The sequence below is a fragment of the Neltuma alba genome, unplaced genomic scaffold (genome assembly GCF_004799145.2).
Source record: "Neltuma alba isolate B1F8T4 unplaced genomic scaffold, ASM479914v2 tig00002258_pilon, whole genome shotgun sequence".
NCBI lineage: Eukaryota > Viridiplantae > Streptophyta > Magnoliopsida > Fabales > Fabaceae > Neltuma > Neltuma alba.
Window position 1 is genome coordinate 71,801 of NW_021632795.1, and position 19,332 is coordinate 91,132.

Sequence of the window (19,332 nt, forward strand, 5' to 3'; positions counted from 1 at the left end):
TTCTAATACCATTTCTTTCTTTGGGATTTTCTCATTTAGTTCTCCATCCACAGTATAAATAATCGAGATTTGAGACTCATCAGAATACGAATTCTGCAATAACACAGCACGTCTTTCACCTACACTTATTCTATGACTTCCTTTGATAATGGTCCACCTAAATTCTAGTTTTTAACGATCACAAAAAGAGTGAGCACTGTGCACTCGATTAGTCCTATATTATATATGGTGCCATTCCCATAAGGAAGGCTACCTACCAAGAATTTTATTCAAAACTCGAAAGAATCCTTCCATGAATGATGTCGGCAAGCAATGGATGGGCTTAGAATTATAGATGGGATTAAAATTTAAGATTCATCACTGTACTACTGCTGCGCTAGGAAAAAGGAATTTTACTTTGTGTTACAGAAATTAAAATATATACTAATATTTTTATGTTTTTATAATTAATATTTAATAATATATAATTTTATTATTAATTTTAGAAAATAAACAAAATGCATTCTTATAAAACTATTCTTTACTTCATTTCTTTGCGATTTCATCTATCCGGTGAAATAGACAAATTCCATCTATCAAGCATCCCCAATTCCAGTTCTATACTATAATCTGTACCCCAAATTCAGCATATCAAACTGGCCCTTAGGGCCAGGCTCCCCAACGTAGAATTGCAGTGTGACTGATGCAGGTAAACACAATAAGCAACAAACATCGAACTGATACTGAATAATCTAACCTTTATAATTACGAACATAAACCGTATTAGTGAACGGTGAAATACATGTAATGTCTGCACATCTGATTACCAGTCTAATCATCAGCAAAATACTTCTCCTCTGCATCAACGTTGGCCTCCCTCTGCCAATGATCGTCAAGGGTCTCATCATTGTCTATCCTAGAGTAATCTAAATGTTCTTGATCTTCCCCCAGCAAGAACTTCTGCTGCATTATGTAGGTGAATTGATTCAAACGATCCTGCAGTTCTTCCGGAGATAAAGATGATTCCTCGTTCTCCCTTGTCTGGTCCGATGGATCATCCGAGTGATTTAAGTGCGCCTGCAAGTGCCAGCAAATATTATATTCATTAATTCAACACGGTATTCATTTTGGCACTCTACAATCTCCCGCAAGCTAGAGATCCAAAACCATTAGACATTAAATACTACATCCAATCTTTAATATAAAAGTTCGTTTGGCTTATATTTTGATCTTAAATATAAAATCCCAATCTATTTTGTCTATCATATTTATCCATTTTTTTCAAAATAGTCCTTGTAATAATAGTAGTTCTAGCCAATGCAATTGATTAGCAAAGATATTTTAGGAAAAACAACAATTATTTATTACAAATAACTAACTTAACTAATTTCTCTAACCTCCTCAAATCAATCAATTAGCTCTTAGATTAAGGACCGGAAGTAATAGCACTTTCACCAATCATCAATATTCAATATAGGCAATTCACATTATTGATAAAATGGAAAACCAAAGTTTAAGCAACATAATCACATTAACAAGGAATCAAATATTTCTCAAAAAAGACAACGAAACATTCAACACTAAGTCATAATAAAATGTGTCAAAGTAATCATATATTATCACTTCATCAAGAAAAAGGAATTACTCGAAATACTATTTAGGGTATCCACATGCCATCTCTTATTATTGATTTATTCATATCAGCTGCAACAGTATATTGTTCCACTACGGGCCAAATGTAGATGAAAATTCATAGTAGATACCAAGGATATTATACTTAAGGGAGTGGAACAGCATAAAAGCACAAGGCAGTCAGGATTGAGCCAAGTAGAGGTGGATTATCTTGTGAGTTCCGACTAACATGTCAAAAGGACAGAGGTTAAAATACCAATCAAGATTCTAAAAACAATGTAAGTATCAAAAATCCAATTGGTCATTCAATCGATCGAGAAACTAGTTCACAGTTCTCCAGTCAGATCATAGTTGAACTGATCATAACCAAAAAAAAAAGTTATTTTTTAAAGAAGGGCACTAAAAATACAAGGAATAAATATTAAGCATATAATATTTAACCAAAAAATATCACTCATATTTAATTAAAGTTTTATATCTGATATTTCATCTGTTTAGGGAAAAAAATAATTTTTTTGTTAAAAGAACAAAAGGCAATTAGCTTCCACTTTCTCCAAAGATGGTGATGTAGCAAGTCTCAATAGGATATTCAGAGTCTCCAAAAGCTTAGCTTTCTCCATCAAATCGGCAAATCGGCAAGTTCCATACAATGCAAGTGCAGAAGAGTCGCTAGAACTTAATTGGAGCTCATTTGACCTGATGAATGAGAGTAAGAAGCGACCCAGCAATTTGGGTTTTGGAAAATCTGAGAAGGCAAGAAAGGGGAAGCAAAAGAGGAGGAGGAGGAGAAGATAGATGCACTTGGTGATACCATGGATGCCATAATTCATGACAATCATGTGTTCAAACTCTGCAGGCTACAAATTTCACTTTCGTGCTCAAACTTTGCCTCATTGCATATTAAACCACCTTATGTTACTTGAAGCCCCACATCAACTAAAGACTATGAAAGAAGCGAGAACCAAGTTTATAAAAGGAAGGGAAAGACCATCAGCTTGAGCATGGTAAGACGCTGTGGTATTTTCTTAGCCATGAGGCCCACAAACTTCCGGTTTTTGGTTTCCAAAAACCAGATGTTAAGTAAACCAGCTGGCTTTCTGGGCGCTTCCCAGTTTTTTACCAGTTTTCCTTTAGTCTGGTTTAGGCTTAGTTCAGAACTAGGTCCAGTACCCATCCGCTAGTTGTACCAATTTGACTGCCCAGACTGATTTTAATTAATTGCCTTGAAAACAACACAACGCCCCAAAAAAAAACGGAAAGAGGATGATCAAAACCTATAGGTGAATGGTTTTATATTTAAACAATTCAATGTTCATTGTCATCTTCAGTATTTCCATGACATCATTGAGAACCAACTTGAAACCATATGACCAAACATGCAAGAGTTCACGTCATTGAGGTTTCAAATTTATCATCTCATCGCCCCAAGGGAAGCTCCTTCAACTTGGTCAACATTAAATCAAAGAATGTACCCTGACATCTTGGTGAGGAAAGATGATGTGAGATCAAAATAGTTGGACAGTATCTGAATTGTATAACATGCAGAATATTTAATGTACTTCTAGTTAAACCAAATTAACCAAATATTAACAAGGATCTAATGCAAGATATCATGAAAGAACATCAAGATTGCCAGCCAGCTCACTCGCTAACGGTTGTAAATGACATAATAGAGAACAATTATGCCTCTACATCAACGACAAAGTAGAAAACACAATAATATAATAGACATATATCTCATAAAACCCAAAACAGAATGCAAGTAAGTTTATAGTGTCTTACCGCAGTAGGGTGTCTATCACGAGTAACATTCCTCCTCTCTTCTTCCTCCTCTTCTTCCTCCTCTTCCTCCTCCTCCTCCTCTTCCTCCTGAATCCTCTCATTACCAATCCAGTCCCTTTCAGCCACGCCTAACCTCTGCTGCTCCCCTCTAATTTTTGCAACGAGGAATGCTTCCTCTGACCTCCTCATCAAAGTCTCCGACCACCGCTCTCCAGGCCTTGCCATGCCTCTGCCACTTTGGTCCTGAAATCTCCCCACATACTCGTGATGTAGATACGGCTCTCTCTCCCTCATTGCATCTTCCGAAAAGTAGTCTCCATCGCACATCAATTTATCCAAGTATGCCCGCCTTCGGTTCTTCACAGTGACTGACCTCATCCTCAACTCCTCCGATGTTGGGCTCATTATGCTCCAAAGACGCTTCAAATGCCAATTGATTTCATAGTCAGACTTCAGCGCATCAAACTCGCGCAGTTCATTGCTTGTAAGTAGGGACCCATACCGTTCTATGCAAGATTCAAGCCAAGGAAAAAAGACTTAATCAATACAGAACATCAGTAAAATTTCCGGCGCGTTAAGCCGCCAATCGAAAACGTCTCATTATGCTGAAACAACTGTTTTAGCTGCCTGTTGTTTAAACTACACTTCAGCTTACTTGAATAATTGAACTGAGGAATTCGCAACTGCAGCTACAGGCTTTGGAAGAAGATTATGAGAGAGAGAGAAGAAAGAGAAATCACCTAAGAAAAGGGCGACGTCTCGAGAAAGAAGGTCGGAAAAGATGGCCTTCCGTTGAGAAGGGTCGGCGGCAGCTGATTGCAAAGCGCGAGGGAAGTATAGGTTCTCCAAAGGCGATAGCCTCTCTGATATCCTCTCCATTGCATCACCGCTTATTCCTGGATTCGTCTTTTCCTCCATCTCGCTCTTCTCTTTTGCGTTTCAGCCCCCTCTTTCTTCGCCTTCGTTCCGTTCTTCCAGTATGATCTACTCCAGCACAAAGTCGGTGTATCCGTGTATGGCGCCCCTTTCCCAATACGTCGCTTTTTTTTTTTCTTGCTTATATGTATCCTCCTATTGGACCTATTTAAAGTACTGTCAAGCACTAAACGTACACAGCTCTCCCAATAGATTGAAATCTTACTTCGTCATGCGTAAGACTAATTTCTTCCGCGAGACTCAACTCTTACTGCTTCGCTTTTGGAAGAACCTGCTTGCGTATCCCGGCCCATTTCACTTAGATTTTGATCTTCGGAAGCTGACGAGGGCCCAAGCCCAACTAATTGCTAAAAATAAATCTTGAATATTGGAGATTGTTAAAAATTAAAACCACAGGGATTTATATCCATTTGGATTGAATGGGGGAAGACCCAATAATTAAAAAGGTCAGAAGAGGCAAATAAATTTTAACTCTTTATCTCTTTATCCAAAATTTACTACTGACCATCAGTTATAACATCTGAATATGACCTGAATTTTCTAATACATTGTCAATTAAAGCATGATGTTCACCAAGATTTATGAGCTTACAAAAGTTAACTGACATACAAAAAGATTATTATAAATACTAAATTTTTCCTCGTAAGCGTAAACTGCTTCGTAGACATCGAGCTACAGTTATCGAATGTCCAAGAGTACAATTTCTTGGTATTCTGCGTAACATTCCCATTACTAGGTCTATTCTGTGGGCATGAAAGTCATGAGAATTACAGACACCTCAGGAAATTTTTCCAGAGGGATGCCCAGTCTAATTTTCTACTGCGAATCAAAATCGTTAGTAATTCACCGACATTTTCCATCACGTATCATTCAACCCAAAAGCAGTATAAGATTATAACCCAGCGTAATTTCCTCTTCATTAATAAATTCGGCTTACTCCTGTCCAACGATTTCCATCAAGTATCAAAACAACCATGAACCGATTTAACCTAAAGGGCAAAATCCAGACTTGATTCCTGCTTCTTGTCAGGTTGAATTGTATAAACAGATGTAAAGGCCTCTGATTCTTCACAACAGCTCAAGATGACTAATAATTGCATCTGGACAGGACTGGGCCTGTAGAAGCTCCAAACGGGTGAAGGGTGGAGCAAACTGCAATATGTAATCTTCATCTGAAAACCAGGCATGTGCATATTACTTACTAATAAACACCAAACGAATAGATTTGGTACTTAAACAATGCATTTTGCGAGATTGCGTCATATAAACCAAACGAATAGGTATGGGACTTCAAGTTGCTTTTGCAAGTTTTCGTCATGTTCCTTTTTTATCAGCTGGCTCAAAAGAAAAACTGAATGATTCAATAATACTCACTCTCCTTGACTGTTCCATAGAGCCAGCATAAAACTTCATCTGCAAACGCCAAGCAGACTCCACCCTGCCAACAAGTTTCGTTACCATCGGGATCCTAAGATTAAGTGGTCATTGAATAGTAGCATGTATAAACAAATTTTTGTCATATATAATCCTCCTTCATGCCTCAAAACAAAAATGACCATGGGAACATCTCTCGTCTGTGAAGTCGGGAACCCACAGGGAAGAAAGAAGTTGGGGCTTCCAGTAATGGTAGATTCACCATTGCAATCACCAAGCAAAGCAAAGCAAAGATTAGCATCATGCACCTTGTTGCAGTCAAAAATTACCTGCCAGTAGTTCTTCATTTTTATTCTCTGAGTGATTTCTTTAGTTCTTAGTCTTTCAGTCCGAACAAGACGACCAGCATCATCTCTGCATTACAGCCAAAATATTTTTTTACCATAACACCAAGTCAAACCTTCAGAAGCAAGCTTTCACATTTGCAATGGATGCTTGGTGGAGAATGGCATATCTGACGCACAAGTTGCTATGCATTTCAAGCTATAATCAGCTCAATCAATTATATGAAAGCTTGTGCGAGAACAAATATGTTTTGACGGTATGATGATCACAATTACCTAAATCCTATGACAATATATGGTACTCCTGCCAAAAATGACTGAATCTGCAACAATCAAGAATAGAGGTCTTGTTAAAGAATAAATCCAATGAACTCGTAATTTTTAAAAGGACAATATTGTAGAAAACCGATCTCATGGTAGAATCATAAAGAAGACAACAAAAAAGGCAGAAAATTCTTTAAAAAAATATAAGCTAAACTCCAAAATACAAAGCTCAATTCTCTAAACACTATAATGAACAATGAGCAAAAATCTAGCTAAAGAAGGACACAATTGAAAAAGATACAGTAGAAATAATCGAGAGGAAAGCATATAAATTCACAGCATAAGGTACAATGAGCTTTACCCAAAACTTGAGCAGTTTTTCTCTCTCAAATTTTTCCTCAGTATGATAGTCCAACTGCATCGTTGAGGATTACATCATGTTAAAAGCCTATATTATGACTATAACAAGAAACCAGAAGAAATGGGATGGAAGTAATGGAAAAGTAAGATGCGAGGAAGCTGAAACTTTGTCAACCTCACGACTTGTCTTTAGTTCAACATAAAATCTCCTTCCATCATCAGTTGAATCACAGCAATCCATCTCAGCACCCATCAAAATGCGGTGAGCCCCTAATTTTGTTTTGATCACAGAACAATATTCAACATTGGCATCAACATGGTGTATCCCCTCTCCATCAGACCTTCTAGGATCTTCAGTGGCAAGGCTCTCAAAACAATATCCCCAATAACATCTGATTCAAAACATACTATAAAGCTTAACGATCAAAATTTTAGAAAGGATATTAAAGCAATGAGGACAATCAATTACTAGTAGGCCATTTATCTCCCAACTAAGCTGTATAAGCAAAACTTCACTTTTTTGCCCCTTTACTTTATAAATCACATATCACTTAGCTACAATTTAATGGATATAATATCAATACTTTCATCTGTCTACCAAAAGTTTATATGTAGGCCTCAACAAGAAACAAGGCAGAAGGGCATTGGTATCCAAACATTACTGAAGGGATGAATATCATCCAATTGATGCACGTATTTCAAACTAGTTCAATCTCAATATTTGTCCTCAGCAAGATCTTTCTCCTTCTTCCCAGCCCGTACCCCACCCCCTTGCTTTTTGTTTCTCTCTTAGGGGAAGAATAGTTAGGTCAGCATTGCAAATACTTCAGAAATTTCAACCCCCCATCTCCTAGTACTTCTTTTCTCCCTTTGGGTTCAATCCATTGGTTTTGCTGCTCGTTCCACTACAGCTCTCTTGACTTCTCTTGGTATCCAAAAGACCAAAATAATAATAGGATATGCAAGTATAGTACCTCCGGCAATCCAAATCACTCTTTGGTCTTTCTGGTAGTTTATGCACATCAAGATAAACAACTCCATTCCGTTTATGCACCCCCATTTCCCAAGGCTCATGTCGGATATAAGCAGTGGCCATTATCTGCAAAAGAAGTCATTGAAAAAGTATTAGAATAGACAAATTTGACAGCCCAAATGTAATAGCTACTTCACAGGAATGACGCATATATTCTCATATGAAGAGATTCTGACTCCATTACCTTGTTAAGATTGTTACGAAATGTCTGCAAAAGATAAAAGAGAAGGCTAAGGTAAGAAGCTTCAGAACTTACATTGTAAAAGCATTATTAGTTTTCAAAAACTTAAATCATTATGCTCTTTATACCACAAAATGAATGTTTTGGAGGGGAATATTTTTGTCTCTAATGCAAGCAAGAAGGTCACCAAAGCCCTCTGAGCCTAAGTCTGCATTAAGGATTAACAAGAAAAGAAAAAGAGTAACATCAGTTCTGATATGCATATCTCCCATATACCAGTATAAAATAAAACTTCTACAGTTATAAAGCAATAGTTGAAAGTTATAAAGATGTACCTTTTTTAGCAATAAATGTATCATAACCCTCGTTCAAATCAGCTCCAATATCTTCAGTGATAAGGCGCTTAAAAAGCCTCTAAATAAATGAAATAGAAAACACTTAGTATGCAAGATATCAGCCAGGTTATCACACACATGAAAGAATAAATGAATATAGAGAAAATCAAATGAGATGAGCTCTATGTAGCTTACCAAGTTGCGATCATCAAAGTAGACCTCTCCACCTTCTATGCGACTATAGCAGGCAATTTCACACGGCTGCCAGATAAAAAAAGAAAACACATGGTCAGAACACTTATGCTGACAAGTTACCTTGCACCCATACATAAGTGCAGTCCACCAAAAATAAAAATATATCCAGAATTACAAATGTGTGACGGGGAAACACTAATCAAATTACCGCCATTTAAATTGTTAAAGCTCCACGTGATCATTTGTTTCACATACAAGCAAGATACAATATACAGTACCAATAACTTAAATTCGGGATGAAATGATCCCAAACATCCAGTGCAAGAGATAAAATTCCAGCTTCAAAACAATTTCTTTAGCACTCTTACCCCTAAAATGCTTGGTACATCGGCAAATAAAGCAAAGAAAATGGAATGTCCCTACCTCCTGAATAGCAATACACTTTCTTGACAAAGTCTCTTCACTCTTGGAAAGCTTCAGCTCAGCGACAAATCTTTCATCATGGCGGCCATTTGAAAACCTGTTTCCATAACCAAAATTTTGCCTCTGAGGATAAGGTCCAGGACGAGGAAGAAGGCCTGCTCCTCTATCATTTTGCCAACGACCACGGCCAAAACCCCCCCTACCCTGATTATTTGTATTGCGGACGGCAGGCAATACTGCAAGAGAAACTCACATCTCGCTATAAATCAAACTGAGAAAGAAAATCGACAAAGTTATGCACTTTAAGTTCAGTGGCATTTTCAGCTGCTTCAGAAGTTCAAGTGCGTTATCATTTCCTTGACATAAGAAATGAGAAACTATCCAATTGAGTAAGAAGATTTTTAAACTTCCCACAGCTTCATACAGGAAAAGACATAAACCGTAAGCATACGCACAAAATTTACTGGAAGCTGCACAGCCGGTTCGTGGCAAAAAGATATGAGGCGGCAGTCAAAGTGAGTGAAGTGTCATAAAATTTGGCGAATACGTAGTACAACGGGTCAAGCTAGAACCCCGTAAACTCAACGCAATATGCAGTTAGGGAATTACCAGGAATCGAGTAAGGACTTTGAGCGGGAGTTTTACAATAATCTTCATTATCAGAACCAAACAGGTCTTTTTCCTCAGGGTCATAATAGGCCCTACTGTTGTGCTCAACCTCCTCGCCATTCTCTTCGTCTTCATCGGCAGCGCTGGTGGCGCTTCCGCTACCACTGGAGGAATCATCGCCATCACTGGCGTTGGATGAAGAAGCAGATGATGAAGAGGATGAGGAAGAAGAAGCGGAGGAGGATGAAGCTGGGGAAGAGGAGTGAGTTCCATCTTGGTCGTCATGGGCATCTTTGTCGGGGTCCTGATCGTAATGTTCGCCGAATAAATCTAGGTCCTGCTCTGAGAAATCCATTCCGATGATCCTCGTCTATTTTGGCGTGCGCCTAGAGCTTTGTGTTTTATAGTCGCCCAAGCAAGTTCGATTCCTTTTTTTTTTTTTTTGGGCGGAGGAGAAGCGAGATCGAATCGAACCCCAAGCGTCAATTCATTCTGGGTCCTCGATGCCATGTGAACCACACCGTTTATTGCCTGTGTCTGCTTTCCTTTCTCTCTCATGTTTTTTTTGTTTTCCCCTTTTCGTGCCTCACTGCCTTTTTTTTCTCTCCCCTCAACCTGATGTTACAGGCTGGGAATGGGCTTGTCGCCTGCCTATAATGTAAAGCCGGAAAAACAGACCGAACCCGTCTGGCCGATCCGTTTACGTCCTGAAATTATAAGGTTCAGACTTGATATTTTTCTCTTTAAATGAAAAATAAGCCCTAGAGGGCCGAGGGCTTAAAAGGGAGCTGGCCTTTTTAAGCCCTTTTATAATTTTTTTTGTTTTTTAAATTTTTTTATATAATTCTAATGTTATTTATTCTTTATATTATTAATAATATTTTAAATATTTAGTTATTATTATCATTTTAAATTTAAATTTAGTGTTAGACAATAATTTATCCAATTAAATTTTTAAAAAATGGGTTAATTTGGACTTTGATAATGATTTGATTTATATTATATGTGTTGATATTTTTAAACTATATATATATTTGATAATACAGTATTTTTATACTTATATAACTTGTGATTCTATAATTTGAATTAGAAATTTATGAGTTTCAACAACAATGTTTTTCACATTAAAGTAAAATAATAGCTAGATTGTAAAATTTAAAAGTAAAATTCCTATAAAGAAGAAAAACTTGATATTTTTGTTACGAAAGAAAAGCATACTTATGAAGAAGAGTAATTAATTATAGTGATGATGAAATTTCAAAAGATTAATGATAGTATTTATTTATTGTACAATTGCACCATAGATAAAACTTTTGGATGTTGTTATCTTGTTAATGAGTGTTTTAGATGTGCTTGAATGTTGATGGATATTTATATATGATGATATTTTATATTTGTGACTTAATTTTATTCATATTCATGTCTTTTTTAATAATTTAATTGGTTTATTTTTATTGTTTTATAAAAAAATATGATAAATATAAAAATATTTTTTTTTCTTAAACGGGCTAAAAGTCCGCGGGCCGGCCCTGAGCCCTGTAGTTTAAGGGCGGGGCCTAGCAAATTGAGATATTTTTAAAATTTTAGCTCTGGAGGGCCGGCCCTTTTAAACTTGTCAGCCCTGAAGGGCCGGCCCTGATTCCCACATCTACAGTATAATGACATCTCTTTCTGATGGGGTAGTAAATGAGGATTAAGAATTAAAAAGACTGGAAAATACCTTTGGACGAAAATTAACGAAGAGTGTCAACTAACAAAGAATCATGTAGAAACTAGAAAAGGTGAATTCCTAGCAAAAGAGAAAGTTGCTTGTATGTCTAGCCATGTCTCAAATAAGATTATAAAAAATACATGTGCTTATTTTTAAAAAAATTAACAAAAGACATGATTGGATTTGAATCCTTGTTAGTGTCTACCTTAAAAAATAATCTATTTTTTCAACATTCATGGTTGGGGTATTAATATTAGGATAAAACTTACATCAAGTTTCTTATATTTATTATATCAAAATTTTCAATATGTGTCCTGATTTTTTAAGTATTAGCATATAAAACAAAAAAAAATACATAACTATATATTATTATAAAACTTAACCAAAACTATTTCAACCCAAAAAAAAAAAACTTAACCTAAATTTTTTTCTTAATATTATATCATTATTAATACAGCCGGAGTCTACATATAGCCAATAAAGAGCACAGTATGCGGTAATCTATGTGTTTCCGTGGTTTATGAGAAGGAATGGTACTCAGGCTAAACAAAGAGCTGCTGAATATTGATTTGTCATTTTCTTTAGATTAGCCAGTCATAGATGATAGAAGGGAATAGAAAGATGAGAAATTTTATAGAAAGATCGAGGTTATAAAAATCAGACTGGATCAGTGCCTAGTCAAGATGAGAGGAGTAGAAATGGAGAAATAAAACTGAAGAAGAAGCGTGTAAATATCGATGAATTGGCGATTTAAAAGTACAACCCAATCGTTTTTTTAATTCAAAATTACCAAGCGCGCTATAATAATTCTTAACCCCCTCTGGTTGGAGGAGAAGGAAAGGAGAGATTTTAATGAGCTTGACTTAAGGGGGAAAAAACAGTTGAAAGTGTTTAACAAGAAGCAAAATGTAAGAAGAAAGAATAAGAAAACTAGTTAAAAAATTTTTAAGCCCACTTGTCCAAGAATAGCCTGACATAAATGAGCGGGTTCCACTATTTACCAGAATCTGAAAGTCATCCAAATACATTTGAAGTTGCATTGAGATATTCTTATATACTTCACTCCTGTTCTCCAAAAACTGAAGTTGAGGCAGAAGTAAAACTGATAGATCACAAATATGACTCAGCAAATAACATCGACCATGCTAAGACACCAACGATTTGCTGGAAATTATGTTGGATGCATCAATACATAAATATTACTCAGAGATGTTTAATCAATTCCCACCCACTTCCTAAAAGCCTGAACATACTCAAACCTTTTGCTCTGTGCCTCTGTTTTAGCATCTGACGCTTTTAAACTCCTATAAAGGTTCCTATGAAGTCTTAGGAACTTGCTTTTGTACATCCACTTATCAGTATATATGTTTTGGTCTCTCATATGTCCAATGACCTCCATCACTCTCTCAAAATAACCACCTTGAAGAAAATTTAGCAATAGTAACTCATACAGATCTCTATTTGGCTTTAAACTGCCATTACTCATGAATCTCTTGATGTCTCCCCATAAAATTGTGATTTCACGGTACATACCCAGAGACGAATATCCAAACAACATATAAGCAAAACTTTGGACTGCGGATTGAATATTTTTTTCTTTTAGTCTTCTATATGCCTTCAACATATCTTCTATCATTCTTGCCTTGCTAAAAAAGTAGATACAAGAATTAAGCTCATAAATTGCAGGGGAAATTGTCTCCTCTTCATCTTTCAATACTTGACCCAAAGTGACTGCTAAATCAGATAAACCAAGTGAATATGATGTTTCTGCGTTGAGAACAAGTCTGTTAATAGTGTCATCAGATAAATTTTCATCCAAACCTGCCCTTTTCATTTGTTTTATCAGAACATCTGCTTCTCTATGCATTTTTCTTTTGTAATATGCTGACAGTAGAGAAATATATGTTTCTAAGCCCATTCTAGACCCATAGGCTTCCATGTCATCCAAAATATCATGAGCAGATTCAAGCCAGCCAAACTGAATGCAAGCACCAATCACATCAGAACATAAACTGGATCCTGCTAATGAACATAAATCCTCTTGAATGCTCAGCAGAAGCTTTGACAGTTCACTAATCTTCCCGTCTTTCTTGTACCGACTGATGAACTTGGCAAGAGCCCTGTTACTGAGGACAAGTTTTCCATCCCTATAAAGAATAAGATGTTGTCGGCCTTCAACTTTAAGGACAGAGTCCTTCTGGAGCAGCTCAGGATCAAACTGTATCTTCAATCCATGCTTGAGGTGATGAGATCCGAGTGCAACAAGGAAAGGCTTTTGTTTCCTGTCCTTTCTATTGATATGACTTTGATGTTGTTTATTCATACCCAAAACAAGCTCAGCAGCAGCATTGATGTCATTAAATTTGAAGTGCAAGCTCAACAAACTATCATAGAACTGACGATAATAAGGAAGGTAAGGAGTTGATACTCCATCAATATGGCCCCTTAATTCCATCATTTCATCTCTCAAACTATTCATCTCTAGTATCTGTGAAATAAAGACAATGGAGTGTGCATCGGCCACTGTGCCTGTCATTGGCATTAAATCCATGACGCATTGACCTTTCAGTGATAATTTGAATCTCACGCAAGCATCAAGCACAAGGTTAAAGATCATTGTATTTGGCTTGACCAGCACTGCCTCATGAGCGCTTTTGTCATTTAAGGAACTAAAACAATCAGAAATTTGAACCAGGTAATTGGATGCGATGTGTGACCCAATTTCTGTCTTTACCATATGCAAAAAAATCAACGACAATAAATTCATAGGAGGAACACACTCTGTCTCTAGCATTAGCCTGAGAATCATCGAGGCAGGGACTGGCATTTGCAGCCTTGCTAGAGAGAGAGCAAGTTTAGTTAAGGTATCAGCCTGAAGTAAGTTTGACTTCTCTTTGACAATTTGCAAGGCTAGATCACATGCTTTTCGTAACCAGACATGATTAGATGTGTAAGATAATTGAACGACCAGCTGATTCACTAGACAACCCACAGGAAAGCCATAAAGGCTTTTAAAATCATGAAAGTATTCCCATGCCTCTTGAACTTGATGACTCTTCAAAGAACTTTCAAGCTTCCTCAACAGAATTTCGCGAGAGGAACCTTCCCAAGATAACCTTTCACAATGGTTGCAAGTGGAAAAATTTTGCAGAGATCCAACGAACTGTATGCAGTGACCATGTGATTCTTGAGAACCTCGAAGCCGAAAATTGTAAACAAAATCATAAATGTTTGAAGTCAAGGCAGTCCTACGAAGGGCAGAGGCCTTTCTAAGCAAGAAGCACTTAATGCAGTGATTATGCGATAAAATTTCTTTGGTAAAACCAAGCACCATCCCGGTATAATATGTTCCGTGATCAATCACCAAAAACACCGACTCGTGCAAAAATCCCCCAATTTTCTGTCTCGAATGCGCCCGGAGATTGAGGGAATACGACTACTATTGGCTTCGTTATGGTAAGATACGGCTACACAGTGTGTTAAAAAAAAAAAAAAAAACACCACTTTCAGTTGAACCAAAAAAATTTCGCTCGGAGAGCTTACCGCGTGACGGATTGAACTAGAGAAATCCTTGCTTAGCCTCTGATTTCCACGTGCTTTCGCCGTTTCCAATGCTGAAGGAGGGAAGACTACGAAGGTCGAACCAGCCCAGTGACAGTTTCGTACTTCAGAGCTTTGCCATTGATGGACGTCACAGAGAGTTGCGCTCAAATTAAATCGGCCGCCCATTCCGATACCGCTGCTCTGCGTCTCGGCCTCGGGTTTTCACACAAGCCATTTTCTTCGGGGGACGATGGTCGATGGCAAAGCCAAAAGGAACAAAACAACAACATGAACCAAAGAACCACGGCAATGAAGTAGAAGGCTGCAAACTACCGGATGGGTTTCTCTCCACTACCTTGCCAATTACCGCCTGTCCCCGCTGAGTTAGACGACGGCGTTTGGTGTTGACTCTCGTAGACGGAACGCGGAAGGCGTTGAAAACTTGAAATCAATGGGGACTATTTTAGGGATTTTATTTTGCTTCTTCGGCCAAGGGATTATTTGTACCGGTCACGTGCGACTCGACCAAGCTTATATTTCCACTTGCTGAAAATATGTTTTTATGATAAAATCAAGTTGTTTTTTCTGTCAATATCTATCAATCATTAAATATAAAAATAAATTTAAATATTCTTTAGCTTATTAAATATTTGAGTAAATAATATTCCTATTTCACGCTACCTCACTAATTAATATTGCCCTTCTTTTTATTTTATAATAAGACAAATTTTATTAAAACTAAGTGAAATGATACAAAGTTAATTGGAACTTTATTGATATTGCTCTTCTCTAATTCTCTTCAAGCAAAAAATTATTTTCTTGCCTTTACCAATTATTTTGAGAAACTTAGTCACTTGGGGCTTATTTATTTCTATTTTTTGTGTATATGTTCTCAAAACAATTTTATAAAATTATTCTTTTAAAAAATATTTTGAAAATAAAAAATAAAAAATAAAAAATATATACTCCTCCGGTCCTAATTATAAGACCTAATTGACTTATTTGAGGAGATTAAGGAAGTAAGTTAAGTTGGTTATTTATAATAAATAAGTGTTGTCATTCCTAAAATGTTCTTGCTAATTAAGTATATTGGCTAAAACTATCATTATTAGAAGGATTATCTTGGAAAAAAATGCATAAATATAAGAGACAAAATGGATTGGGGTCTTATAATTAGGACCAAATAAAAAGTCAAATGGGGTTTTATAATAAGGACCGGAGGAGTATTTGGATAAGGCAGACGGGCAGTAAAAGTAAATTTAGTGGAGAGAAGCCGATCCCACGAAGTTATCAGGTGTGCAGTTTATTACTGTAAAAGAAAAACCATAATTAACTTTCTATTAAAATATAAAAGCAGTGAACAAGTAAAAATATTTCCTCATTTTGTAATCGAGAGTTTGGTGAGGCCAATGCATGCCATAAGCCATTGTATATAATTTTAATCCTGATTGATAAATTGATACATTGATTGTGGATTATTATATTAATAATAATTGAAAGATGTTTTTAATATCAGCTTAGTCTTTGAAAAACATGTTTTTTAATTAAAAAAACATGTTTCCGGTTTGACCGGCTTTTCTTTTGAAGGCAAGGTATATCTGCTCAGCTATAGAGAAAATAATATCCCTTCTATAAAACATAATTAATTAATTTGAATAGATTAGAAGTGCTCGTTAAATTAACTGATATGTAATGTTTTTTCCAAAACACTTTAAGCGTCTTTCTTAATTCTCTCTTCTTCTTCTGCTTAATTATTATTGAAAGAATATTAATATAGTTAATTTAGAAAAATTGATAAATATGTCAAATAAATCTTATATGTAGTACTAACATTAACTTTTCAATTAAGTCATACATTAAGTTTAGAATTATAACACTGAGTGAATTCATCCGAAGTTAATTTCACTTGTTTTATCCACTTCATTTTTTTTTTTTTGTATTTCCTCTAATATAAAGAGAGATTTGCAAATATCTCATTCCAGAGACATCAAATTTCATTATAATCACAAGAAAACTTGCATTTAATTTCAGGACAAAGTAAAGTACGCCTCTATTCTTATTTATGCACTCTTTGAAAATGGTTAGCAATTTTTCCTATAGGAAACATCAATTAGCCAGTTACCCCAAACTATACAAACACAATAAACGAGGCAAGGCAAAATACTTTATCCCTCTTCAAAATAAATCCGGCACACGACGGAAGAGGGATTTCAATGGAACTCCTCTGAATAATACTTTACATATTTATCACTAGACCATATATGCAGTGACCTTAAATTTCTCGCGGGAAACAAAACTACACCTATAGCTCCTAACTGCAAAAACTAAATAGATAACTTCTCACTTTGTGATTTCGTCCACCTTGGAATTAAAAACAAAGCTTGGGAAGGTGGTTGTTATGTCCCTGCATTGATTTCACAATTACGTGATCTGAGCTAAACCGAAAGTTGTTCGAATAATTTACCGTATAAACAGTGTTACACATAGACATAGGCTTACCTCAGGTAGGGTAGGGTCATGACTTTTAGTAGCGATGGATTCTTGGCAACCAAGTTTTCCCACTCGGACTTGTCTATTTTCCCATCTTGATTTGTATCAGCATCCAAGAAAGTCTGGCCACAAGAACAGAATATCAGGTTTAAACTTTTACTTTTGTGATGTCTTCTACAGGAAGCTAAATAAGTCTGCAGCAATTTGGCCTTGTATTTCTTATCATGACATCAGTAACCTAGACTTCTCAGAATATTAGTTTAGAAGTCTTTGACTGCTAATATCTGTATTTTATACTCTTTTGGTCCTTAGTATAAGATCTACTTAACTAATTTGATTAGATTAAGAAAGTTAGGTAAGTTAGTTAATTATAAAAACTATGACATGTTTTTTTTAAAACACTATAATCATCTTCCTTAATATCCTCCCTCTCTTTTCTGCTTGATTATGGTTGAGAGAGTATCTATATAGGTAATTTACAAAAAATTAATAAATATGATAAATAGTCTTATATTTAGGACCAAAACCAATTCAACAATTAGGTCCTATATTAAAGACTGGAAGAGTATTATCTAGGATTTGAACAAAGACAGCTCACCTTATCAAGTATTTTTTCTAATGCATCATCGGCCAACTTCATTTCAGATTCTGAAAGAAGAGCAATTAACATTTGCTTGACCTGGCGCAAATCATCAATTAAAATGAAGATGTTTCGTGAGATTAGTAGGCACATGTATAGAAAAATAGTTACACTCGAATGAACTGGTGACTGTCAATATCAATCTAGAGACTAAGAATGTCATTGCATACAAAAAATATATTTTGATCTTACCTCTTGGCGCTCAATAAAACCAGTATTCTGCATATCATAAAGCCTAAATGAAACTGCAAGAAAATCCCAAACATTGCCTATCAGTACATCCAAATCACAACATTTGATTGAGGATGATCCACAAATCTATATTTAAGGACTTGATCTTCAACTTACAGTCTATCTTGTCTTCTTGTGATGCTTTAGGGTGGAAGACACTGAGTGATCTAACAAAATCGCCAAAATCAATGGCTCCCTTATTCTTAACCTCAACATATCAAGATCTGCATTCAGAACGAGTATGATATCAATATAGATCCAACTAATAAAAGGCAAATACATGGAGATACAAGAAGCTGCGTGACACTTTATCAAAACAGAATAAGGATCAGCAATTAGCCAGATATATGTAAATGAAGAAATTCATGAGCACCTAATTATAGATTTCACTTCGGAATGAGAAAAGAGGCTATATTTTTCCATTCACAAGTGCAAATGAATAATAACCTGCATATCTTAATTCAACACCTAATGGAGCCAGTCAGCCAAATGCTAGTTGGTTTCATAATTATTTTACAGGCTTGAGGTAGGATTAGATATTGTTGGGGTCTACTTCAGAGGCACATCACGAAATCGCATATTTCTCCATTAACTAGTAGAACTATATATCAATGATTCAAAGAGTGCATTTGAATCTGTCCATAGGCATATACATGCCAGCAGCAACCATAACTATTGCAGCAATGTTTCTAAGCATGCTAAAGGATGTTATCATACTCGACCAGCAAAGAGATTGTCCTTTCTTTTATTGTTGAAAATCGCCAAGAGAAACTCTTCCTGCAGTGGAAGAAGAATGATAATTACAACATGAAAAGACAGCTCAAAACAGAAAGGGAAACATTTTATAGATCGTTCATGGCAATTAGCATCACAAGTACATGATAACCAATCTCATCTTTACTCAGAAACTATAGTACACTATAGATTAACCAAAGGATTCAAAGAAGTTAACTGCCAGCAAGTTCTGATGACCAAAATCTTCTACAAAATTTGCATGCAAAGGGAATTACCACATCCTCATGATGCTACATACAACACAACCAGAGAAAACAAAAGGGATAAAAACAGCCAGAACTACTGTAACACAAACTTAATGGACAATCGCGGAAAAATGCATGTTATCCAGTACCTTGCTGATTAGTCCATCATCAACACACGCGACTGCTGATGCTCTTGAAAAGCGCAAACGTGCTTCAACCTCACTAACACTGACTGAAAACCATCAATTGGCACACGAGTTCACAAACATAGTTAACATGTATTTTTCACA

The 19,332-nt window shown here is 36.1% G+C and overlaps 4 protein-coding genes across 6 annotated transcripts; all 4 read right to left on the reverse strand.

Annotated features, from left to right (window-relative positions):
• Positions 1-628: 628 nt before the first annotated feature.
• Positions 629-4,379, reverse strand: LOC114720705 (coiled-coil domain-containing protein 97-like). Of its 2 annotated transcripts, XM_028906392.1 has the most exons (4): positions 4,134-4,379; positions 3,469-3,899; positions 3,394-3,429; positions 629-1,056 (listed from the first exon to the last, which is right to left on the reverse strand). In XM_028906392.1, the coding sequence occupies exons 1-4, from the start codon at positions 4,309-4,311 to the stop codon at positions 811-813; spliced, it is 891 nt and encodes a 296-aa protein (XP_028762225.1). In that variant the 5' UTR covers positions 4,312-4,379; the 3' UTR covers positions 629-810. The 2 variants fall into 2 exon arrangements, with proteins under 2 accessions (XP_028762225.1, XP_028762217.1); XM_028906384.1 differs by having other exon boundaries at positions 3,394-3,899.
• Positions 4,380-4,843: 464 nt separating this feature from the next.
• On the reverse strand, positions 4,844-9,878 carry LOC114720761 (decapping nuclease DXO homolog, chloroplastic-like). 2 transcript variants are annotated; one of them, XM_028906461.1, is made up of 13 exons: positions 9,448-9,878; positions 8,839-9,074; positions 8,416-8,481; positions 8,221-8,299; positions 8,014-8,093; positions 7,889-7,912; positions 7,646-7,770; positions 6,847-7,063; positions 6,673-6,726; positions 6,324-6,370; positions 6,033-6,117; positions 5,704-5,767; positions 4,844-5,501 (listed from the first exon to the last, which is right to left on the reverse strand). In XM_028906461.1, exons 1-13 carry the CDS (start codon positions 9,800-9,802, stop codon positions 5,398-5,400), a joined length of 1,536 nt encoding a protein of 511 aa, XP_028762294.1. In that variant the 5' UTR covers positions 9,803-9,878; the 3' UTR covers positions 4,844-5,397. The 2 variants fall into 2 exon arrangements, with proteins under 2 accessions (XP_028762294.1, XP_028762299.1); XM_028906466.1 differs by lacking the exons at positions 4,844-5,501; positions 5,704-5,767; positions 6,033-6,117 and adding an exon at positions 6,131-6,232.
• A 2,214-nt stretch (positions 9,879-12,092) lies between these two features.
• On the reverse strand, positions 12,093-15,085 carry LOC114720753 (pentatricopeptide repeat-containing protein At4g17616-like). Its single transcript, XM_028906449.1, has 2 exons — positions 14,702-15,085; positions 12,093-14,597 (listed from the first exon to the last, which is right to left on the reverse strand). Exon 2 carries the CDS (start codon positions 14,490-14,492, stop codon positions 12,372-12,374), a length of 2,121 nt encoding a protein of 706 aa, XP_028762282.1. The 5' UTR covers positions 14,493-14,597; positions 14,702-15,085; the 3' UTR covers positions 12,093-12,371.
• A 1,641-nt stretch (positions 15,086-16,726) lies between these two features.
• Positions 16,727-18,515, reverse strand: LOC114720744 (calcineurin B-like protein 9). The gene is made up of 6 exons (XM_028906437.1): positions 18,510-18,515; positions 18,180-18,270; positions 18,024-18,076; positions 17,790-17,870; positions 17,201-17,313; positions 16,727-17,105 (listed from the first exon to the last, which is right to left on the reverse strand). The coding sequence occupies exons 1-6, from the start codon at positions 18,513-18,515 to the stop codon at positions 17,042-17,044; spliced, it is 408 nt and encodes a 135-aa protein (XP_028762270.1). The 3' UTR covers positions 16,727-17,041.
• Positions 18,516-19,332: the final 817 nt, after the last annotated feature.